Source organism: Palaemon carinicauda, chromosome 8 (assembly GCF_036898095.1).
Source record: "Palaemon carinicauda isolate YSFRI2023 chromosome 8, ASM3689809v2, whole genome shotgun sequence".
In the NCBI taxonomy this organism is placed as follows: domain Eukaryota; kingdom Metazoa; phylum Arthropoda; class Malacostraca; order Decapoda; family Palaemonidae; genus Palaemon; species Palaemon carinicauda.
The window spans coordinates 20589638-20607942 of record NC_090732.1 but is presented as its reverse complement, the minus strand read 5'-3'; the positions used below and the strand labels follow the sequence as shown (position 1 = coordinate 20607942).

At 48.6% G+C, this 18305-nt stretch overlaps 1 protein-coding gene across 1 annotated transcript in view; it reads right to left on the bottom strand.

The window, feature by feature from the left end:
- Cdc37 (cell division cycle protein 37) overlaps window positions 1-18305 on the bottom strand; it is an 87002-nt gene that overhangs the window by 43037 nt on the left and 25660 nt on the right. The window contains exon 3 of the mRNA XM_068378529.1: window positions 15124-15277. Within this exon, the coding sequence (XP_068234630.1) occupies window positions 15124-15277 (154 nt within the window). The remainder of the gene's footprint in view (window positions 1-15123; window positions 15278-18305) is intronic.

Here is an 18305-nt window from a genome sequence, read left to right as displayed (position 1 = left end):
TCTCCCTAACTCGATGAACTGGGCCAGCGATGAAAGTGTCCCTGTTAGACTCATCCACTGCCTGACTGAACATCGGTTCCTTCTCAGCATGCTCTGGATGCATTCTAGGGCTTGACTGATCCTTGGGGCCGACGGAAAAGCCCGAAAAGCTCGACTCTGAATCTCCATACCTAGATAGACAATGGTTTGGGATGGGACGAGTTGGGACTTCTCTATATTGACCAGGAGGCCCAATTCCTTGGTCAGATCCATAGTCCATCTGAGATTCTCCAGACAGCGACGACTTGACGGAGCTCTTAAAAGCCAGTCGTCCAAATAGAGGGAGGCTCTGATGTCTGCCATGTGAAGGAATTTGGCAATATTCCTCATCAGTTTGGTAAACACAAGAGGTGCCGTGCTTAGGCCAAAGCACAGGGCTTGGAACTGGTACACGACCTTTCCAAAGACGAACCTTAGGAAAGGTTGGGAGTCTGGATGGATGGGGACATGAAAGTACGCGTCTTTCAGGTCTAACGAGACCATCCAGTCTTCCTTCCTGACCGCTGCTAGGACCGACTTCGTCGTCTCCATCGTGAACGTCTGCTTGGTGACAAAAGCATTGAGAGCACTGACGTCCAGCACCGGTCTCCAACCTCCTGTCTTCTTCGCTACCAGGAAGAGACGGTTGTAGAAGCCCGGGGATTGATGGTCCCGGACTATGACTACCGCTCCCTTTTGTAGCAAGAGCGACACCTCTTGTTGCAACGCTAGCCTCTTGTCCTTCTCCTTGTAGTTGGGAGAGAGGTTGATGGGAGACGTTGCTAGAGGGGGACTGCGGCAGAACGGAATTCTGTACCCCTCCCTTAGCAACTTCACAGACTGAGCGTCTGCACCTCTGCTCTCCCAAGCTTGCCAGAAGTTCTTGAGCCTGGCTCCCACTGCTGTCTGGAGAGGAAGGCAGTCAGATTCTGCCTTTTGCGGACTTGGAACCCTTCTTCGATTTGCCACGGTGACTGTCGGCACGGGTACCTCCTCTGCTGGAGGTTCTGCCACGAAAGGGCGGGATGAACCTAGTTGCTGGTGTGTCCACTGCTGCAGAACGGAAAGGTCTAGGCACGGAAGGTAAAGCTTTAGCCTTACGTGCGGAAGATGCCATCAGGTCATGGGTATCGTTCTGGATCAACGAGGCAGCCATCCCCTTGATCAGCTCCTCCGGAAAGAGACACTTGGAGAGAGGAGCAAACAACAACTCCGACTTCTGGCAAGGAGTGATCCCAGACGACAAGAAGGAGCAAAGATGTTCTCTCTTCTTAAGCACTCCCGACACGTACGAAGCTGCAAGCTCACCAGACCCATCCCGAATGGCTTTGTCCATGCTAGACATGATAAGCATGGCAGAGTCCTTATCCGAAGGGGAAGTGTTTCTGCTTAACGCTCCCAAACACCAATCGAGGAAGTTAAAGATCTCAAAAGCACGAAAGACTCCCTTCAACAGATGATCCATGTCAGAAAAGGACCAGCAAATCTTAGATCGTCTCATAGCCAGCCTGCGGGGAGAGTCAACCAGACTTGAGAAGTCGCCCTGGGCAGAGGCAGGAACTCCCAAGCCGGGTTCCTCTCCCGTGGCATACCAGACGCTAGATTTGGAAGCAAGCTTGGTAGGCGGAAAGATGAAAGCAGTCTTTCCCAGTTGCTTCTTGGACTGCAACCACTCTCCCATAACCCTCAAAGCTCTCTTGGATGAGCGTGCGAGGACAAGTTTGGTGAAGGCAGGAGCTGCTGACTGCATGCCCAGAGCAAACTCGGAGGGAGGAGAGCGAGGGGTTGCAGACACAAACTGTTCCGGATACAAGTCCCTGAACAAGGCAAGGACTTTCCGAAAGTCCAAGGAGGGAGGCGTAGACTTGGGTCCTTCTAAGTCGGAGTGCGGTTCGTCTAAATGTGCAGCTTCGTCATCCGATACTCCATCATCCGAAAGCTGAGTAGGAAGTGGCAAAGGTGGAGCAGAAAGCTGAACGGCTGAATCCGGCAGCACGGGTGCATACGTAGCTGCTGCGGATCCAACATCATGCCGCTGCTGGTCCGTCTGCGAGCTGGCAACAACAAAAGCAGAGTGCTGGTGCGTGGGAGGGACTGCCGTGGGTTGCGGAGCATGCCGTATGGGATGCGGAGCATGCCGCATGGGTTGCGGAGCATGCCGCATTGTGTCAAAACACGGCAGCTCTACAGCACCTTCCCACTGCTGATGCGGTAGCTCACGCATGTCAACGGAGGGTGCAGCATGAACATGCGTCTGGCAGGGTGGACTGCGCATCGGAGGTGGAGCTCTCACAGGTGGAGTGTGGGAGCAGGCAGCCGCAGTATCTGCTGAGCGCACAACCGTGGCAGGTTGTAGGTTAACTGGTGCCGTGTCAACCTTCTCAGCACGATACTCCTGCATAAAGGAAGCAAGCTGAGACTGCATAGTCTGCAGCATGGACCACTTAGGATCTACCGTGGTTGGTGCGGCAACAGACGGAGTAGTTGCCTGCTGCGGAACCACTCTACCTCTCTTGGGAGGTGTGCAGTCTTCGGAAGACTGCGGCGAGTCCGAACTGACCCAGTGGCTACACCTGGGCCGTTGGACTCGCTCGGAAGGGACCTTACGCTTGAGAGGTCGTGAGACCTTGGTCCAACGTTTCTTCCTCGAAACTTCTTCCACAGACGAGGAATGATAGGGCTCATTCGTCTGTTTGTGGATGGGACGATCTCTGACAGATACGTCCGCAACCACTGAGGGTACATCCGTACGCTGATCAAGGCCTGCCGAACCCTTTGGTCCTTCGACATTGCTTCTCCCCTGGGCTTGGGAGCTTGCAAGAGGTCCCGGACTGGGAGGACGACTGGCACGAACAGATGTACCCTCATGCGCAACACTGACACTGACACTTTTCACTTCACTTGCACTCACAACACTTCCCACTGCACTTTGCGCTTTCAGCTCTTTGACATCTGCCAAAAGCTGATTACGGTCATTAGCCAATGACTCCACTCTGTCACCAAGAGCCTGAATGGCACGCATCATATCCGCCATGGAGGGCTGAGCACTAGTAGCAGGGTCGGGAGTCACCACTACAGGGGAAGGAATAGGTTGAGGGGCATGGGGAGAGGAAAAATCAAAAGAGCGAGAAGAACTCCTCCTGATCCTATCCTTCTCTAGCCTACGTGCATTTTTAAGGAATTCGTTAAAATCGAATTCCGAAAGCCCAGCGCATTCCTCACATCGATCTTCCAATTGACAGGATTTACCCCTACAATTGGAACAAACGGTGTGAGGATCTATGGAGGCCTTCGGAAGACGCCTAGTACAAGCCCTAACACTACACTGCCTGTACTTAGGGACTTGAGACTGGTCAGACATCTTGAATTGTAGAAATAGTCAAGGGGGAATTCCAAAATCTAGCAAAGTTCGTTAACAATTAATCCAAATTAAATCAAAAAGCTTGCTAAGCTAATGATAAAGATTCCTGAATAGCGAAGGCTAAAATCTAGAGCAAATACATCACCAAAATCGTGAAAAACAACTCCAGAATCAACAGCGTATCCAAGTAGGTCTTGCCGGTGGCACGACAGAGGAAAAATTGAGTTCTTGTTGACAAGAAGTACTTGAGTACCTGCTCACAGATGGCGCTGTTGTGTACACCCCCACCTGTATAGCGATCGCTGGCGTATCCCGACCTTAGATTTCTGTCGGGCAACGGAGTTGACAGCTACATGATCATCGGGTAAGATTAATATTGAAAAAATAGCTTTCTGTAATAACTTTTTAAGGGAAACAGGAATTTCCTAAATTTGCCAAAACTTAAGCACACTATCAAGATACCAGGATACTGAAGGAATTGATGAAGTATGTCAGTCTAAATCTATGGCCAAACCTCACTCGAGAGATTCTGCAAATACAGATTTGATTGACAGAGCCGTTGTTGGTTTAAGGTTCCTATCCTCAAAGCCAATTTGTATGGTCGTATTCAAAGATATTTGTAACCCACAGTACTTATGTATCAAATAAATATGGGGAGGAGGAGGATCCATGCACATATGGAGAAAAGCTAAATGCTAGTCCCTTCCCCTCAATTCAAGTGAATATACTAAATAAAACAGGATAATAAAATTAGTGCTTTATTAATTTACCCATTATCATTCCTCTCTCACCAATATAAAAGTCACAAGATTATAAAACTGCCATTTAAAAGGCTAGGGAAACATCTTTTCTAAATCCTGCCTAACCTAGACTGTTACTGTGGAGAAAGTTGGCGAGTGCCAATGGCAGAAACCTCAGGGGATATCCTTGAGGTTTGGCGAGGGGCAGCAGTCGCACAGCCAGGTGAATGATGGCCTGCAGCAGCGCGTTGTCTGGGCAAACGGTGCTTTGCAAGAGCTTGGCGCGCTGGCGAATGACGTGTTGGTCAGCGGGCACGCAATGAGCAGGATCCTCTTCATGAGTTGGAGAGGAACGCGCAGGTAAATGGCGCACAGAAGAAAGACGAACAGGCAAATGTCGCGTCAAAGAATAGCGTGCAGGTGAATGACGCGTTGGCGATTGGCGCGCGAGGTTGACGTGCGGGCGATTAGTGCGTAGGCAGACGGCGAGATGGAGGAGACAGGACAGGACAGGAGACAGATGGGTAGGTGACCAGTGAGTGGTAGGACGCTGAGTAGAAGGTTGGGGCATAGGATGTCAAGCTGGTAAGAGGATGCGTCCTTCAGAAGGATGAATATCTTCTGAAGAGGATCGTGCGCAATTCTCAGGGGGAGAGTCCAGAGTCATGACGACTGCAATCAGAGTGACACAAGGCAGGGGCAGCAAGTGCTAATGTTTCTCAAAATTAAGGGACAACTCTCAGCACGTATCCCTCTCCACTCTCCTTGGAAAGAAAGCGAGAGAACGTTCACAAAATGAGAAAGAAGGGCAGCCACATCACTACCTTTATATCCCGACCAGTAGAGCGCACTCAGCTTGAAAGAGTTCCGAGTGTCAATGTTTCTTCTCACTAAGGGACAGCTCTCGGCACTCCCTCCCTCTGGTACGAGACCGAGCACAGGTAAAAGGAGTGTGAACAACCATACCAAGCACTCAGATAACTCACTCAAGAAGGGAGGTACCTGGTAGAGTACTGCCTCTCTCAAAAGGAGAGAAACGGTAGAAATCACAGACACGAATCCTATCAATGGGTCTTCCTGGACTTCTTCAATGACGTCCTCTACACATTCTTCTACAAGAACAGTGATTCTTAAACTTTACTGACATGCACCCACATCTCCTATGCATCATTGTTTAGATATGTGCCCCCACCTTGAAAATTTTGCCAACCTTATACCATAAAAAATATGTATACTATTACACTTCATTACTTACTGTATATGAATAACATTGAATAATAGATTTTTGTTTCATCACTGTTAGATTTTCATAAGCCTGTTGAGTACTACACTGTATTTATATGGAATAAACAATGTTCATATAAAACAGATGAAAGAAATATATGACAATAAAACTTCCTCTTAATCCTTTTTCAAACAGTTTCAGCATAATACGGATTATATTAATTGAAAATATTAGCAAAATACTAATCACTACAAAATTAAAAATTACTTTCACTACTAATACAATTATTCAAGGATTATGACCATATAAAAAATGATTACACATCTTCCTTATTGATTTATTTATCCATACTTATGAAATATTAAAAAACAAGAGACACTAACGACAATAAAACCATATTAATTTAAATGTTTTGACATTGTTACTACTTTGACTGTGTGTAATAATAGTAATGTATTAGTGGATGGGTGTTATTTATGGATGCAATGACAGTATTTTAGGCTATTTCAAATTTAAAATAAGTGGAAAAAATATTAGGCACTACTGTATTTGACAACCCTGCTTGCAGCCCCTTAGAAGCTTCTGCCCCCCACCCCCCCAGTTTAAAAATCACTTCTAGAAATAACAGCAAAGACCGTCTAATGTAAATGAAGAAGCAAGGGAGGAGAAGGAGGAGGAACTTTAACTTCACCTACGAAGGAAGCCTCCCAGCTGATGACGTCACTCCAATGGGGAAAGAGATCACAACCATGTTAAACGTCCTTAGCGACTTTTTGGCGACCCTTCCCTTCACTCTCATGAACAGGATAACCTTCCTCTGATGGAGACAACAATATCTAAGGAATGGAAACCTCCTCAGGGTTACGTTATTTCACCGTCCCCAGGCCAGACTCACGAGGGAATAAACAGCAAACATGAATGCTGTCTAACATGAAGAAGAATGCGGGTATTGGCAGGCTGAAGAGACAACTGTCATTCAGTTACAGTTATCAGTAAACAGCTATAAATCCTCCCTTCTTCCTTACTATACCTCACATGACAATCTGCTAATAATTTCATTTACAAGAATAAGATTAAACAGCCAATAGAAGATTTCAGAAGTACATCTGTATTATCAGGCAGGTCATAAAATAAAGAGTTCACTCATCCTGTTGGGTGGCCAGGGCTTACTTGTCATTATTCCTCCAGCTAAACTACTGCCACCTAGTTAAGTTTTAACAGCTGTATTTAGCTGGGCTAAATGCATACTCCTATCAAAGGACAAAGGTTTGTATTCATGTAGGAACAAAAATGACAAATTCGGAGATAATTTGTATTTTTCCTAACCATACAAACCTTAGCTATTTACATTGGGTTTACCTTTCGGCGTAGCTGAAATGACGAGCCAATAGTTTTTAACGAGGGTTAACTACCCCCGCGCTAGTTAGCGGGGGTAGGGGAAGGGGTAGCTTGCTACCCCTCCCCCCCACACACCGGTGATCTGCTTCACTTCACTTAGAGGTAGGACTTGACTTGGGGGCCAGGGCTGGCGGGCAAATATGTGTAAATAGCTAAGGTTTGTATGGTTAGGAAAAATACAAATTATCTCCGAATTTGTCATTTGTTCCGTAACCGAAATACAAACTACGCTATTTACATTGGGTGACTTACCCCTTAGGAAGGGTGGAAAGTCCCCAGCCTTACTGACTTTGGCTTTGCCCGGGGGCTCCGCCTCCCAGTGAGTAGCACTTGAGAAAAGGAGCCCCTGCACCTCACAAGTTCCTTGCTTCGCTAGGAACGAATGGCCTACATAAGTTGTGTGTGGAGGAAAGCGTGACTCGTCCTATGAAGTTGACCTTGAGACCTTTAGATAGGAATCTAGGATAGGACGTTCCCAATACCACCTCGTCAGGGTATGGGGGACGCGACAGTATTAAACTTAATACTAGGAGCACAAGGAAGCATGGGTTACCTGCAGAGGTTGAGGTCAGCTATGCGAAGACCAGGATACTGCTTCCCCAAGAGAGGGGAGATTGAAGAAAGAAGTAAGGGTCAGACATACCCTTTCATTCACGCAGACTAAAACCGGGTAACAACGCCCTCAACCTACTGCTACTCGTCCATAAAGGAGCCTGAGATTAGACCAGCTGTTGTGCAGTCACCACAGGGCCGACAGAAAACGTATCGAGGCTCCTGTGGGTCACATCCTGCAGGTAGTGGGCTGTGAAGGTCATTTAACGCTTCCAGACCCCAGCTTGAAGCACCTGCGTCACAGAGAAGTTTCTCTTGAAGGCCAGGGACGTAGCAACGCCCCTGACGTCATGTGCCCTAGGGCGACGTGACGGAGGATGGTCTGGATTCAAGGCGTGGTAGATAACCCTTCGAATCCAAGCCGAGATGGTATTCTTGGTGACCCTCCTGCCTGTGCTTACAAACAATGCCCGCACTTGGGGACGAACTGCAGCTGTTCTCTTCAAGTAATACCTCAGACACCTCACTGGACATAGTAGCAGCTGGTCTGGGTCACTTGTTACAGAACGGAGACTCGCGATCCTGAAAGAGTCGAACCGTGGATCTGGCACTCCAGGATTCTGAGTCTTGGCAACAAACTCAGGGACGAACCTGAACGTTACCTCCCCCCATCCCCGTGAATGGGCGATGTCGTACGAGAGACCATGAAGTTCACTAACTCGCTTGGCCGAAGCCAAAGCGAGCAGGAAAGCTGTCTTCCAAGACAGGTGGCGATCAGAGGCCTGGCGTAATGGTTCGAAGGGAGGTCTCTTAAGAGCACTGAGAACCCGAACCACGTTCCAAGGAGGAGGTCTCACTTCCAACTGGGGGCAGGTAAGCTCATAGCTACGTATGAGTAGAGAGAGTTCTAGCGAAGAAGAAATGTCCACACCTTTCAGCCTGAAAGCCAAGCTTAAGGCTGAGCGATAGCCTTTCACTGCCGAGACAGAAAGGCGCATTTCCTCCCGCAGATATACGAGGAACTCCACTATTGCTGGAATAGTGGCATCGAGTGGAGAGATACCCCTCCCACGACACCAACCACAAAAGACTCTCCACTTTGCCTGGTAGACTCCCTCAGAGGACTTTCGCAGGTGCCGAGACATTCTCTCCGCAACCTGTTGCGAAAAGCCCTTCTCCGTGAGGAGACGCTGGACAGTCTCCAGGCGTGAAGCCAAAGCGAGGCCACAGCCTTGTGAGGGATGTTGGAGTGGGGTTGTCTGAGTAGCTCGCGTCGTGGGGGAAGTTCTCTCGGGAGCTCCGTCAGGAGCTGCATAAGGTCCGGGAACCATTCCGCGTGATGCCATGGCGGAGGTATCAGAGTCATCGAACAGTTGACCGATAGTCTGGTCCTGTTGAGCACCCTTCTCATCAGACAGAACAGTGGGAAGGCGTACACATCGATGTTGTCCCACCGTTGCTGGAAAGCATCTTGCCAGAGAGCCTTGGGGTCTGGGACTGGGGAGCAGTACAGAGGTAGCTTGAAATTCAACGCTGTCGCGAACAGGTCCACGGTCGGGGAACCCCACAAAGTCAAGACTTTGTTGGCTATCTGAGGATCCAAAGACCACTCGGTACTCACTATCTGCGAAGCCCTGCTCAGACTGTCGGCGAGCACATTCCTCTTGCCAGGAATGAAGCGAGCTGATAGTGTTATCGAGTGGACTTCGGTCAGCCTCAGAATCTCTACTGCAAGATGGGATAGCTGCTGCGAAAAAGTACCTCCCTGCTTGTTGATATAAGCCACTACCGTGGTGTTGTCGCTCATCACCACCACGGAGTGACCCGCCACGGTCCGTTGGAACTGTTGAAGAGCCAGAAAGACGGCCTTCAACTCTAGCAGGTTGATGTGCAGGTACTTTTCTGATTCTGACCAAAGGCCTGAGGTCCTCTGGTTCAGAACGTGCGCCCCCCACCCTTCTTTTGACGCGTCCGAAAACAGTGTCAATTCCGGGGGAAGGACAAGAAGATTCACTCCCTTTCGCAGGTTCTCGTCGACCAGCCACCACAGCAGGTCCGTCCGTTCCAAAGATCCTATCGGGACCTGTACGTCCGGGGAATCGGATCCTTGATTCCACCGGGACTTGAGCCGCCACTGCAGGGATCTCATCCTGAGGCGGCCCTTTGGAACCAGACGAGCCAGGGAGGACAGGTGACCTAAGAGATGCAACCACGGTTGGGCGGGAAGCTCTTCTCGCCTGAGGAAGGGTTCCGCCACCCTCCTCTGATGGAAAGGCTTTGTGGAGATTGGTGTCTAACAACATACCTAGATAAACCAGTCGTTGGGACGGCTGCAGAGAGGACTTCTCGAGGTTTACCACGATCAACAGATCCTGGCAAAGACTCAGAAGCCTGTCTCGGTGTCGAAGAAGGGTCGACTCCGAGTCTGCTAGGATCAGCCAGTCGTCCAGATAACGAAGGAGACGGATGCCGTTCCTGTGCGCCCAAGATGAAATCAGGGTGAACACTCTGGTGAACACCTGAGGTGCTGTGGAGAGACCGAAACACAGCACCTTGAACTGGTAGGTCTTGTTGTCTAGGCTGAATCTCAAGTACTTCCTGGAAGACGGATGGATTGGGATCTGGAAGTACGCGTCCTTTAGATCCAGCGTGGACATGAAGTCTAGAGGTCTCACCGCAAGTCTGATCATGTCCGCTGTCTCCATGCTGAACGGAGTTTGCTTGACAAACCCGTTCAGAGTCGAGAGGTCGATGACAGGTCTCCAGCCTCCAGACGCCTTCTTTACAAGAAAGAGTCGACTGAAGAAGCCTGGGGAGCCGTCGACGACCTCCTGGAGAGCATCCTTCTTGAGCATGGTCTTGACTTCTGCCCGAAGGGCTAGCCCCTTTACCGATCCCATGGCATAGGAGCTCAACGACACTGGATTCGCTGTCAGGGGAGGTTGAGATGTAATGAACGGGACACGATAGCCTTGGCCGATCACAGAAGTCGTCCAAGCATCGGCCCCGTGTTGCTGCCACCTGTGCACGCAACGTCGAAGGCATCTCCCCACAGGTGGACTGCCACTCCTAGTGTTTGTGGCCGCGGCCGCTCCCTCTAGGAGTCTTGCCTCCCCTGGAGGACTTACCGCCCCTTTTGACCTTGGCTGGAAAGGGCTGGGGCTTAGACACCACTTTCTTAGCTGCCAGTGCCTGCTTTGGTGTCTTGTGAGGCTGCTGCTGCTGTTGCTGCGGAGCTGGAGGCTTATAGGGCCGAGCTGTAAGGGCCCTATGGAGGAGGGAGTCCTGGCTAGACTTCCTCTATCTCTCAGCCGTTCGTTCCATATCCTGGGGCTCCAACAGATTCTCCCCCAAGGAGAGAAGCATGTCTGAGCCAACAGACATCCACGGCGGGGACCTTCGGGTGGAACTTCTCGGTCACCGCATCACGCCGCTTCAATACCGAGTTGGCCCACAGGGTGGTAACCTAGTGTGCCAGGAACTCGATGGAGCGGGTGCCCGAGAGTAAGAAGGTCTCCAGGGCCTTCCTATTGGTCTCCTTAAACAAGTCCTCGGAGCGCAATAAGATGCCCAGAGTCCCTAGCCATATATCCAGCCATGAAGTGGCCTGCATGGCGCACTTCGCGACCTTCTCATGGCTCAGGATCTCCGACGCCGAGAACGTCACCTGCTGGGCGGAGAGCTTCTCGAGAGGAACTCCCTTAGCAAGTTCTTCTACGGAATGATGGAGAGGAAGAGCGAGACTAGACTCCCCCAAGATCTCAAAATACCTCCTCTGCTGGAGACGAGGAGGTGGGAGGAGCTTGTTCCTGGCAGAGGAACGACTGGAGGAAGCAAGAGTTGCGAGTTGGGCATTGGCCCTGGCTCTGGCACTCTTCAACCCCTGAGACCAGGGCAGAGCCGCACTGGTCTTAGGGGGCTTCCGAGTACCAAACACCTGGTCCAGGACCGCGTCCTTGCCTTCTAGGGGGCGATCACGGGGTCCATGAACCCATTGAGTTGCCTCATCAGGCTCAGGACCTGCCAGAAGGCATGTTCAGACTCCTGCTGGTCTCCTCCTTGCGGACTGGCAGCTAAGTCTCCCGTCCCCGGAATCTCTTCCTGGGGAGATGCGTGGACGTTCTCCCGGGGCACAGCTGGTTCCTGACGAATCCTAGAAGACGACTTCGGGATTGTCTTGGAGTCCTTGGGTTCCCTCCTTGGCGGGATACACGACCCCAACAAAGAGGTTCGGAAAGCGCCCTCCGCGCGAGACGATTCTCCTCCATGAGGAGACGACTCCCCCCTTGATGCCGAGGGGGAGACTATCACCTCACTGGATTCACCCGAGGACGGAAAAGCCTCGTCCTCGGGAGAAGAAGAAAGCGCCTGCGAAGGGGATGGAGCCTTCCTGACAGATCTCTTAGGAACCAACTTCTTCCTTGGGGAAGTCACCACGAAGTCCACTCCTCTCCTTCTCTTCAGCGGGGGCGAGGCAGCCGTTGGCTTGTGTCCTTGATCGGCGAGTGCCGGCTTCATAGCCTTCACTAACGCCCGCATCAGAGGACCAAACCAAGTCTGTCGCGACACGGACACAGAGTCCGAAATTCCCGCTGGAGGGAAGGGGATCGGGCGATCCTTCGGAGTGGACACCACTGGACCTGCCTGAAAAGGAAGGGGGAAAAAAGTTGTACTGACCTCTCTGATGTGTCTTCCCTATCCTGCACAAGAGTCTGCGCTTCGGCGGAGGCGATCCTGAGTGCGGTCTGGCGACACGCGTTCCTGCTGCTGTCACGGGCAGGCGAGTGGGCGCAAGGGCGCACAGGCGAATGAGCGAGTGGGCACGAGGGCGCACATGCGAACGAGCGAGTGGGCGAGCTGGCGATCGAGCACGTTGGCGCGTCGGCAAGGGAGCGTGTTGACGCGTGGGCGAGCGAGATCGCTCCGATGACAGCTGACGATGTTGTTCAGGAGACCTGTAGCGAGTGGGAGAGCGATGGCGAGCAGGCGATTGGCGGCGCGCTGGTGAACGCTGGCGCGTAGGCGAGCGATGGCGCACTGGCGCATGGTGGCGCGATGGCGAGCGATAGCACGTAGACCGCATAGGCGAACGACCGCGCGAGGACGAGCTGACAGAAGGCGACCCATGTCCCTCCAGATCCTCTGGGCGACAGCGCGTTGGAGAACGCTTGCGCGCAGGCGATAGGTCACGCGGGCAGTCTGGAGATCGCCGATGTTCAGGTGATCGCTGACGCGCTGGAGACCGTTGACGCGCAGGAGATCGCTGACGAGAAGGCGAATGTTGATGCGTCTCTGATCGCTGGCGAGCAAGAGGGCGACGTGTGGAATCCTGTGAGAGAACTGCCGGTGCAGGGCGCAGAGGCGATCGCTCACGAACGGGCTCAGGAACAGGAGGCGCGTGGGCGTACAGGCATTTTGGAAGTACGCGCTGGAGACATCGAGCGTTGTTGCGCTGGAACAGGCTGACGAGCAGGATCGCGAGGGCAAGGAGAAGAGTCCTTGGCCAAGACCTGAACCGAAGTTCTAGGTCGCGCGGGCAAACATGGGCGCGTATCAGGAACTGGAAGCGCAGGTGCGCTCTGATGGGCAGGAGAACTAGAGCGCTCAGGGCGCACAACAGTAACAGCAGGATGTTCGGAGTCCTCAGGAGAGCGCTGGCGAGCAGTGGGGCGATGGTCATCAGAAGCGCGCTGACGATCAGGAGAGCGCCTGTGCGCTAACACTGCAGAAGGGCGCGCAGGGGAACGCTGGCGCACCGGGCGCTCAACAGGAAACAGGCTGAAGGATGTCCTATGGAGAGCACTGGCGAGAAGAGGGGCGATCATCAGGACAGCGCTGGCGAACCAGAGAACGCCGACGAGCAGGGGAGCGCCTGTGCGCTAACACTGCAGAAGGGCGCGCAGAGGAACCCTGACGCGCAAGGGAAGAATCCCTTTGCCCCGAAGGGACCGTTGCCCGTCGGGTGACGAGGTCAGGCTGCTGAACATCTGCACCAGAAGCTGAAGGTCTGGAAGGCAAAGGAGACCGATCCCCAGAGAGGTCTAAGGAAGCTGGAGCTGCAGGCTGCTTACGGCGAGGAGAGTCCCCCTCGGAGGAAGGAGGACGAAGATTCAAAAAGGCGCCTCTTAGCACCCTTATAGGGAGACGGGAGGCCCTTGCGGCGCAGCGGACGGTGAGCCTTACGGCGAAGGCGGCCACGAGGAAGATCGTCAGGACCATCAGTCCTCCGAAGGGGAGTCTCAGTCAAAGCACTCCCCTTAAAGGGAGGCTTGGCAGCAGAAGAGCCCGCGGGACTCCCTTCCCCCTTCGAAGGATGTACGGAAGGAGGAGGAGAGCCTTCAGCACCATCATCCACAACAGTACCTGCAGAGGATTGACCCGACCCGTCGGAAGCCTCTGCAACCACGACGTCGACGATAGACAGAGGATCTACCTCTGCTATCACCGGCGATTGCTTAACAGCGGCCCCTAACTGGACAAGGTCAATCAGGGCTTCCCTGGAGGGCAGGCCCTAAGCCCCAAGGAAGCCCAAATCTGAAAAAGATCATCATTAGACAAGGATTCATTAGCAACAACCTCCCCGCTATGGGAGGCGACGCCCTCTCCCCCAATCCAAGGTCGGGAAACAGAACTAGGACCTGCGCTCCCACTCGGCGGTCTCTCCTCAGGAGCCGAACGAGGGGGAGCTTCAGAGGAGGTTTGGGCAGCGAAAGGAGAGTCCCGAGAGCCTTCCTCCTTCAAGGCAACCCTCGAAGGAGAACGGTCTCTCTTGGACTTCTTCTTACGCCGGCGGTCAAACCTCTCCCACTGGGAGGCAGACCACTCCCTGCACTCACTACACGTATTCTCTTTGTCACACCGTCGGCCTCGACACTGCGGGTAAAGGGTGTGAGGATCTGTGTCCACCGCAGAAGACATAAAAGTACCGCAAGGGCGACCGGCAATACCAGGGCACTTGCGCATGGTGAACAATAAAGGGTGAGGCCAACTTCAAAACGCACACACACACACTGGAAGAAAAAGCAAAAAAAGATTAAGGCTGTCAACGAGGACGATGGACAGACACGTCTGTTCATCGCCGGAGCCAAAAGTGAAGTGAAGCAAATCACCGGTGTGGGGGGAAGGGGTAGCAAGCTACCCCTTCCCCTACCCCCGCTAACTAGCGCGGGGGTAGTTAACCCTCGTTAAAAACTATTGGCTCGTCATTTCAGCTACGCCGAAAGGTAAACCCAAAGTAAATAGCGTGGTTTGTATTTCGGTTACGGAACAATTGAACTTTTAACATTTAATAGTTAATTGTAAGGCAAAGATTGACAGTAATATGAGGGAGAAAAATTATAAACTACCATATCCCATAACAATAAAATACCAAAGACTTTCCCTTACCACAAATCTTTACACAATCAATTTCTATTAATGCCACAACCTCCAACATGCATGCAGAGATACAGAGGACATGTGATGTGTAAGGTAAGGCAAAACTGAACTAGCAAATCAAGCACAAGCTTAGCTATTTTGATAAACAAAAATGATTTAGCTGTAAACTAAGCACAAGCTTAACAATAATTGATAAATAAAAATTTAGCTTAATTTTCATTGATTGCAAATTCAGTTAAGGTTATTTTATGCTTTTGAATAATTTTATCATCAACTTGATTTGTGTAAAACAATGAAAAAATAGTTATATATAACATTACTTAATAATAGTAAAATGCAAATAATTTATTGACTTTACATAAAAGCTAATACAATTTACATCTCATAAAACCACAGAATGAAGTAATTTTATACAGACAAGATAAAAATTGTGTTGACTGGTAGTCACTAACCTTTTCTTTCTTTTCTAAATCTTTTTGTTTTTTAAGAATTGTATCGCCCTTCCTTTCTAGCTCTAACAGTGCATTCTTGACATCCTCCATGTCTGTCGAGTCTCCTTTTCCCCCACCCAACTTTTGTTTCAGTTTCTTTACTTGATTCTCATATCTAGGAGAAAAGAGAATAAAAAACAATTACTTGATTCTCATATCTAGGAGAAAAGAGAATAAACAACAATTACTTGATTCTCATATCTAGGAGAAAAGAGAATAAACAACAATTACTTGATTCTCATATCTAGGAGAAAAGAGAATAAACAACAATTACTTGATTCTCATATCTAGGAGAAAAGAGAATAAACAACAATTACTTGATTCTCATATCTAGGAGAAAAGAGAATAAACAACAATTACTTGATTCTCATATCTAGGAGAAAAGAGAATAAACAACAATTACTTGATTCTCATATCTAGGAGAAAAGAGAATAAACAACAATTACTTGATTCTCATATCTAAGAGAAAAGAGAATAAATATCACTTACTACAACCCCCACATCAAGAATCAATTCAAATATTTTGATTTGATAATATACAATACACTGAAAATTAAGCGTTTAAAGAATTTTAAGGCAACAAGAGTTGATGGGAGTACCAGCAAGATGTTGAGCTACAGTGATGCAAGTGTGATTGAATAACTGACCATGGTGTTTAGGGTATGTATGCATGAGCAGAATGGTTTAGCAGGAATGAGAATAATAATGGTTCCCCTGTATAAGAGTAAAGCGAGAAAGGTGCCACCAAAAAATATAGGGAGCAGCATCATTTAGTGTACAATGGAAAAATGGTAAGGATTTATGGCAAAAGTAAAGAGTTGACAAATTTATCGGAAAGATCAATTTGGGGGAACAATTTATTATTACAAATTTGCTAGTGGAGAATTTAATGAGTAAAGGAAGAAAACTATGTGGTGATCCAAATGGAACTAGGAAAGTTTATGCTTTAAGTTACAATTGACATGCATTGTGAGAAGTGCTGAGTAAATATTGCGCTAAAAATAATTTTTGATAGATTAAAAGTTTTATGATAAAATGAAGTGCATAACCAAACTTAAGATAGTATGAGAACTGGGCATGGTGTGTACCTTGGCCTGAGACAAGGGTAAAAATATCTATATGTGTAGAAGTGATATGGAAAGTCAGAAATAGGACAAGAGTGTAGTTTATAAGGAAAGAAAAATAATCATGAACGGAGATTGGAATGGTAGGTGCAATTATGTTGTATCATTTGCATATAGTATTTATTTCTAATTTTAGAAATTAAGCTATATATTTCAATTAACAGGAGTGAATAAGGTGGTCGGATGAAAACATAACTATCAAGGGATATACCACTACTAGAGATAAAAAAGACCCTTCTAAGACTGGCCAGGCACTTTACATTGAATACTGCTCTCTGTATATCACTAGTCTTTAGCCTAAATACTGTAAAGGGTTACCACATTACAGTACAAGATTAGAAGTCCAGGTCACCTAGCATTTCTAACCATATACAGTATATAAATTCATACCTATCAGCAGACCAATACATTTAAAGAAAAAAACTTTAAAGACAACTATCACATTAGTGAAGAACATAAAGAAGGAATTTCAATTGATTATAAAGAAAACAAAAGGAAAATCATTTGGAAAATTAATAATCAATGCAAAGAATAAGAAAATAAACTAACTTAATTTTCATTTGGTGCATGTATTGTAAATAAAAAAAAAGAACTTTATATGCAAAACAATAAACTTCAATCTTCCATTATACTTTTCCGATAACTACTTTTTTCAAGAGATCCTTATTTTCTAGCACCTCCCTATAAATTCCATGTGCACTGTAAGATAGCATTGTGAGATAGCATCTACAAAAGCCACATCCAACTTGCTTCGTTCATCAGTCCATTGGATATTCATGACTGAGAATATGCCTCAACATGACAAATTTGGAAGTAATTTGTATTTTTCCTAACTACACAAACCTCAGCTTTTTACTATTGATATTGTTCGGGCATAGCTGGAAACTAGCCTTAACTTTTTATGCGAGGTATAGCCACCCACCACTAGTTAACAGGGGGGGGTGGGGGGGGGGGGTTAAACCAGCAACCCAGCTCACACACTCACCCAGTATACTGTATTACGTCACTTTTGATTGCAGGCAGGACTTACCGAGAGATAGGTGATGCCAAGACAAGTATAAGTAAAGAGCTCAGGTTTGTATACTGTAACTAGGAAAATTACAAACTGCTTCAAAATGTTATTTTCATTGGTAAAATAAATTTTTGAATATACTTACCCGATGATCATGTAGCTGTCAACTCTGTTGCCCGACAGAAATCTACGGTCGGGATACGCCAGCGATCGCTATACAGGTGGGGGTGTACACAACAGCGCCATCTGTGGTCAGGTACTCCAGTACTTCTTGTCAACACCACCTCAATTTTTTCCTCGGTCCACTGGTTCTCTATGGGGAGGAAGGGTGGGTCAATTAAATCATGATCATCGGGTAAGTATATTCAAAAATTTATTTTACTAATGAAAATAACATTTTTCAATATTAATCTTACCCGATGATCATGTAGCTGATTCACACCTAGGGTGGTGGGTGGAGACCAGCATACATGTTAACAAAGAAGCTAAGTATCCCGTATTTCATTTTATTAGTTATTCAAAAATAACAAAATAAATAAGTACCTGGTAAGGAAGACGACTTGAACCATTACTCTGCCTTTATTAAGTACGTCTTCCTTACTGAGCGTAGCGGTCCTCTTAGGATGCTGAACGACTCTTAGGTGCTGAAGTATAAAGGGCTGCAACCCATACTAAAGGACCTCATCACAACCTTTAACCTCGGCGCTTCTCAAGAAAGAATTGACCACCCGCCAAATCAACAAGGATGTGGAAGGCTTCTTAGCCGACCGTACAACCCATAAAAAGTATTCAAGAGAAAGGTTAAAAAGGTTATGGGATTATGGGAATGTAGTGGCTGAGCCCCCGCCTACTACTGCATTCGTTGCTACGAATGGTCCCAGGGTGTAGCAGTTCTCGTAAAGAGACTGGACATCTTTGAGATAGAATGATGCGAACACTGACTTGCTTCTCCAATAGGTTGCATCCATAACACTCTGCAGAGAACGGTTCTGTTTGAAGGCCACTGA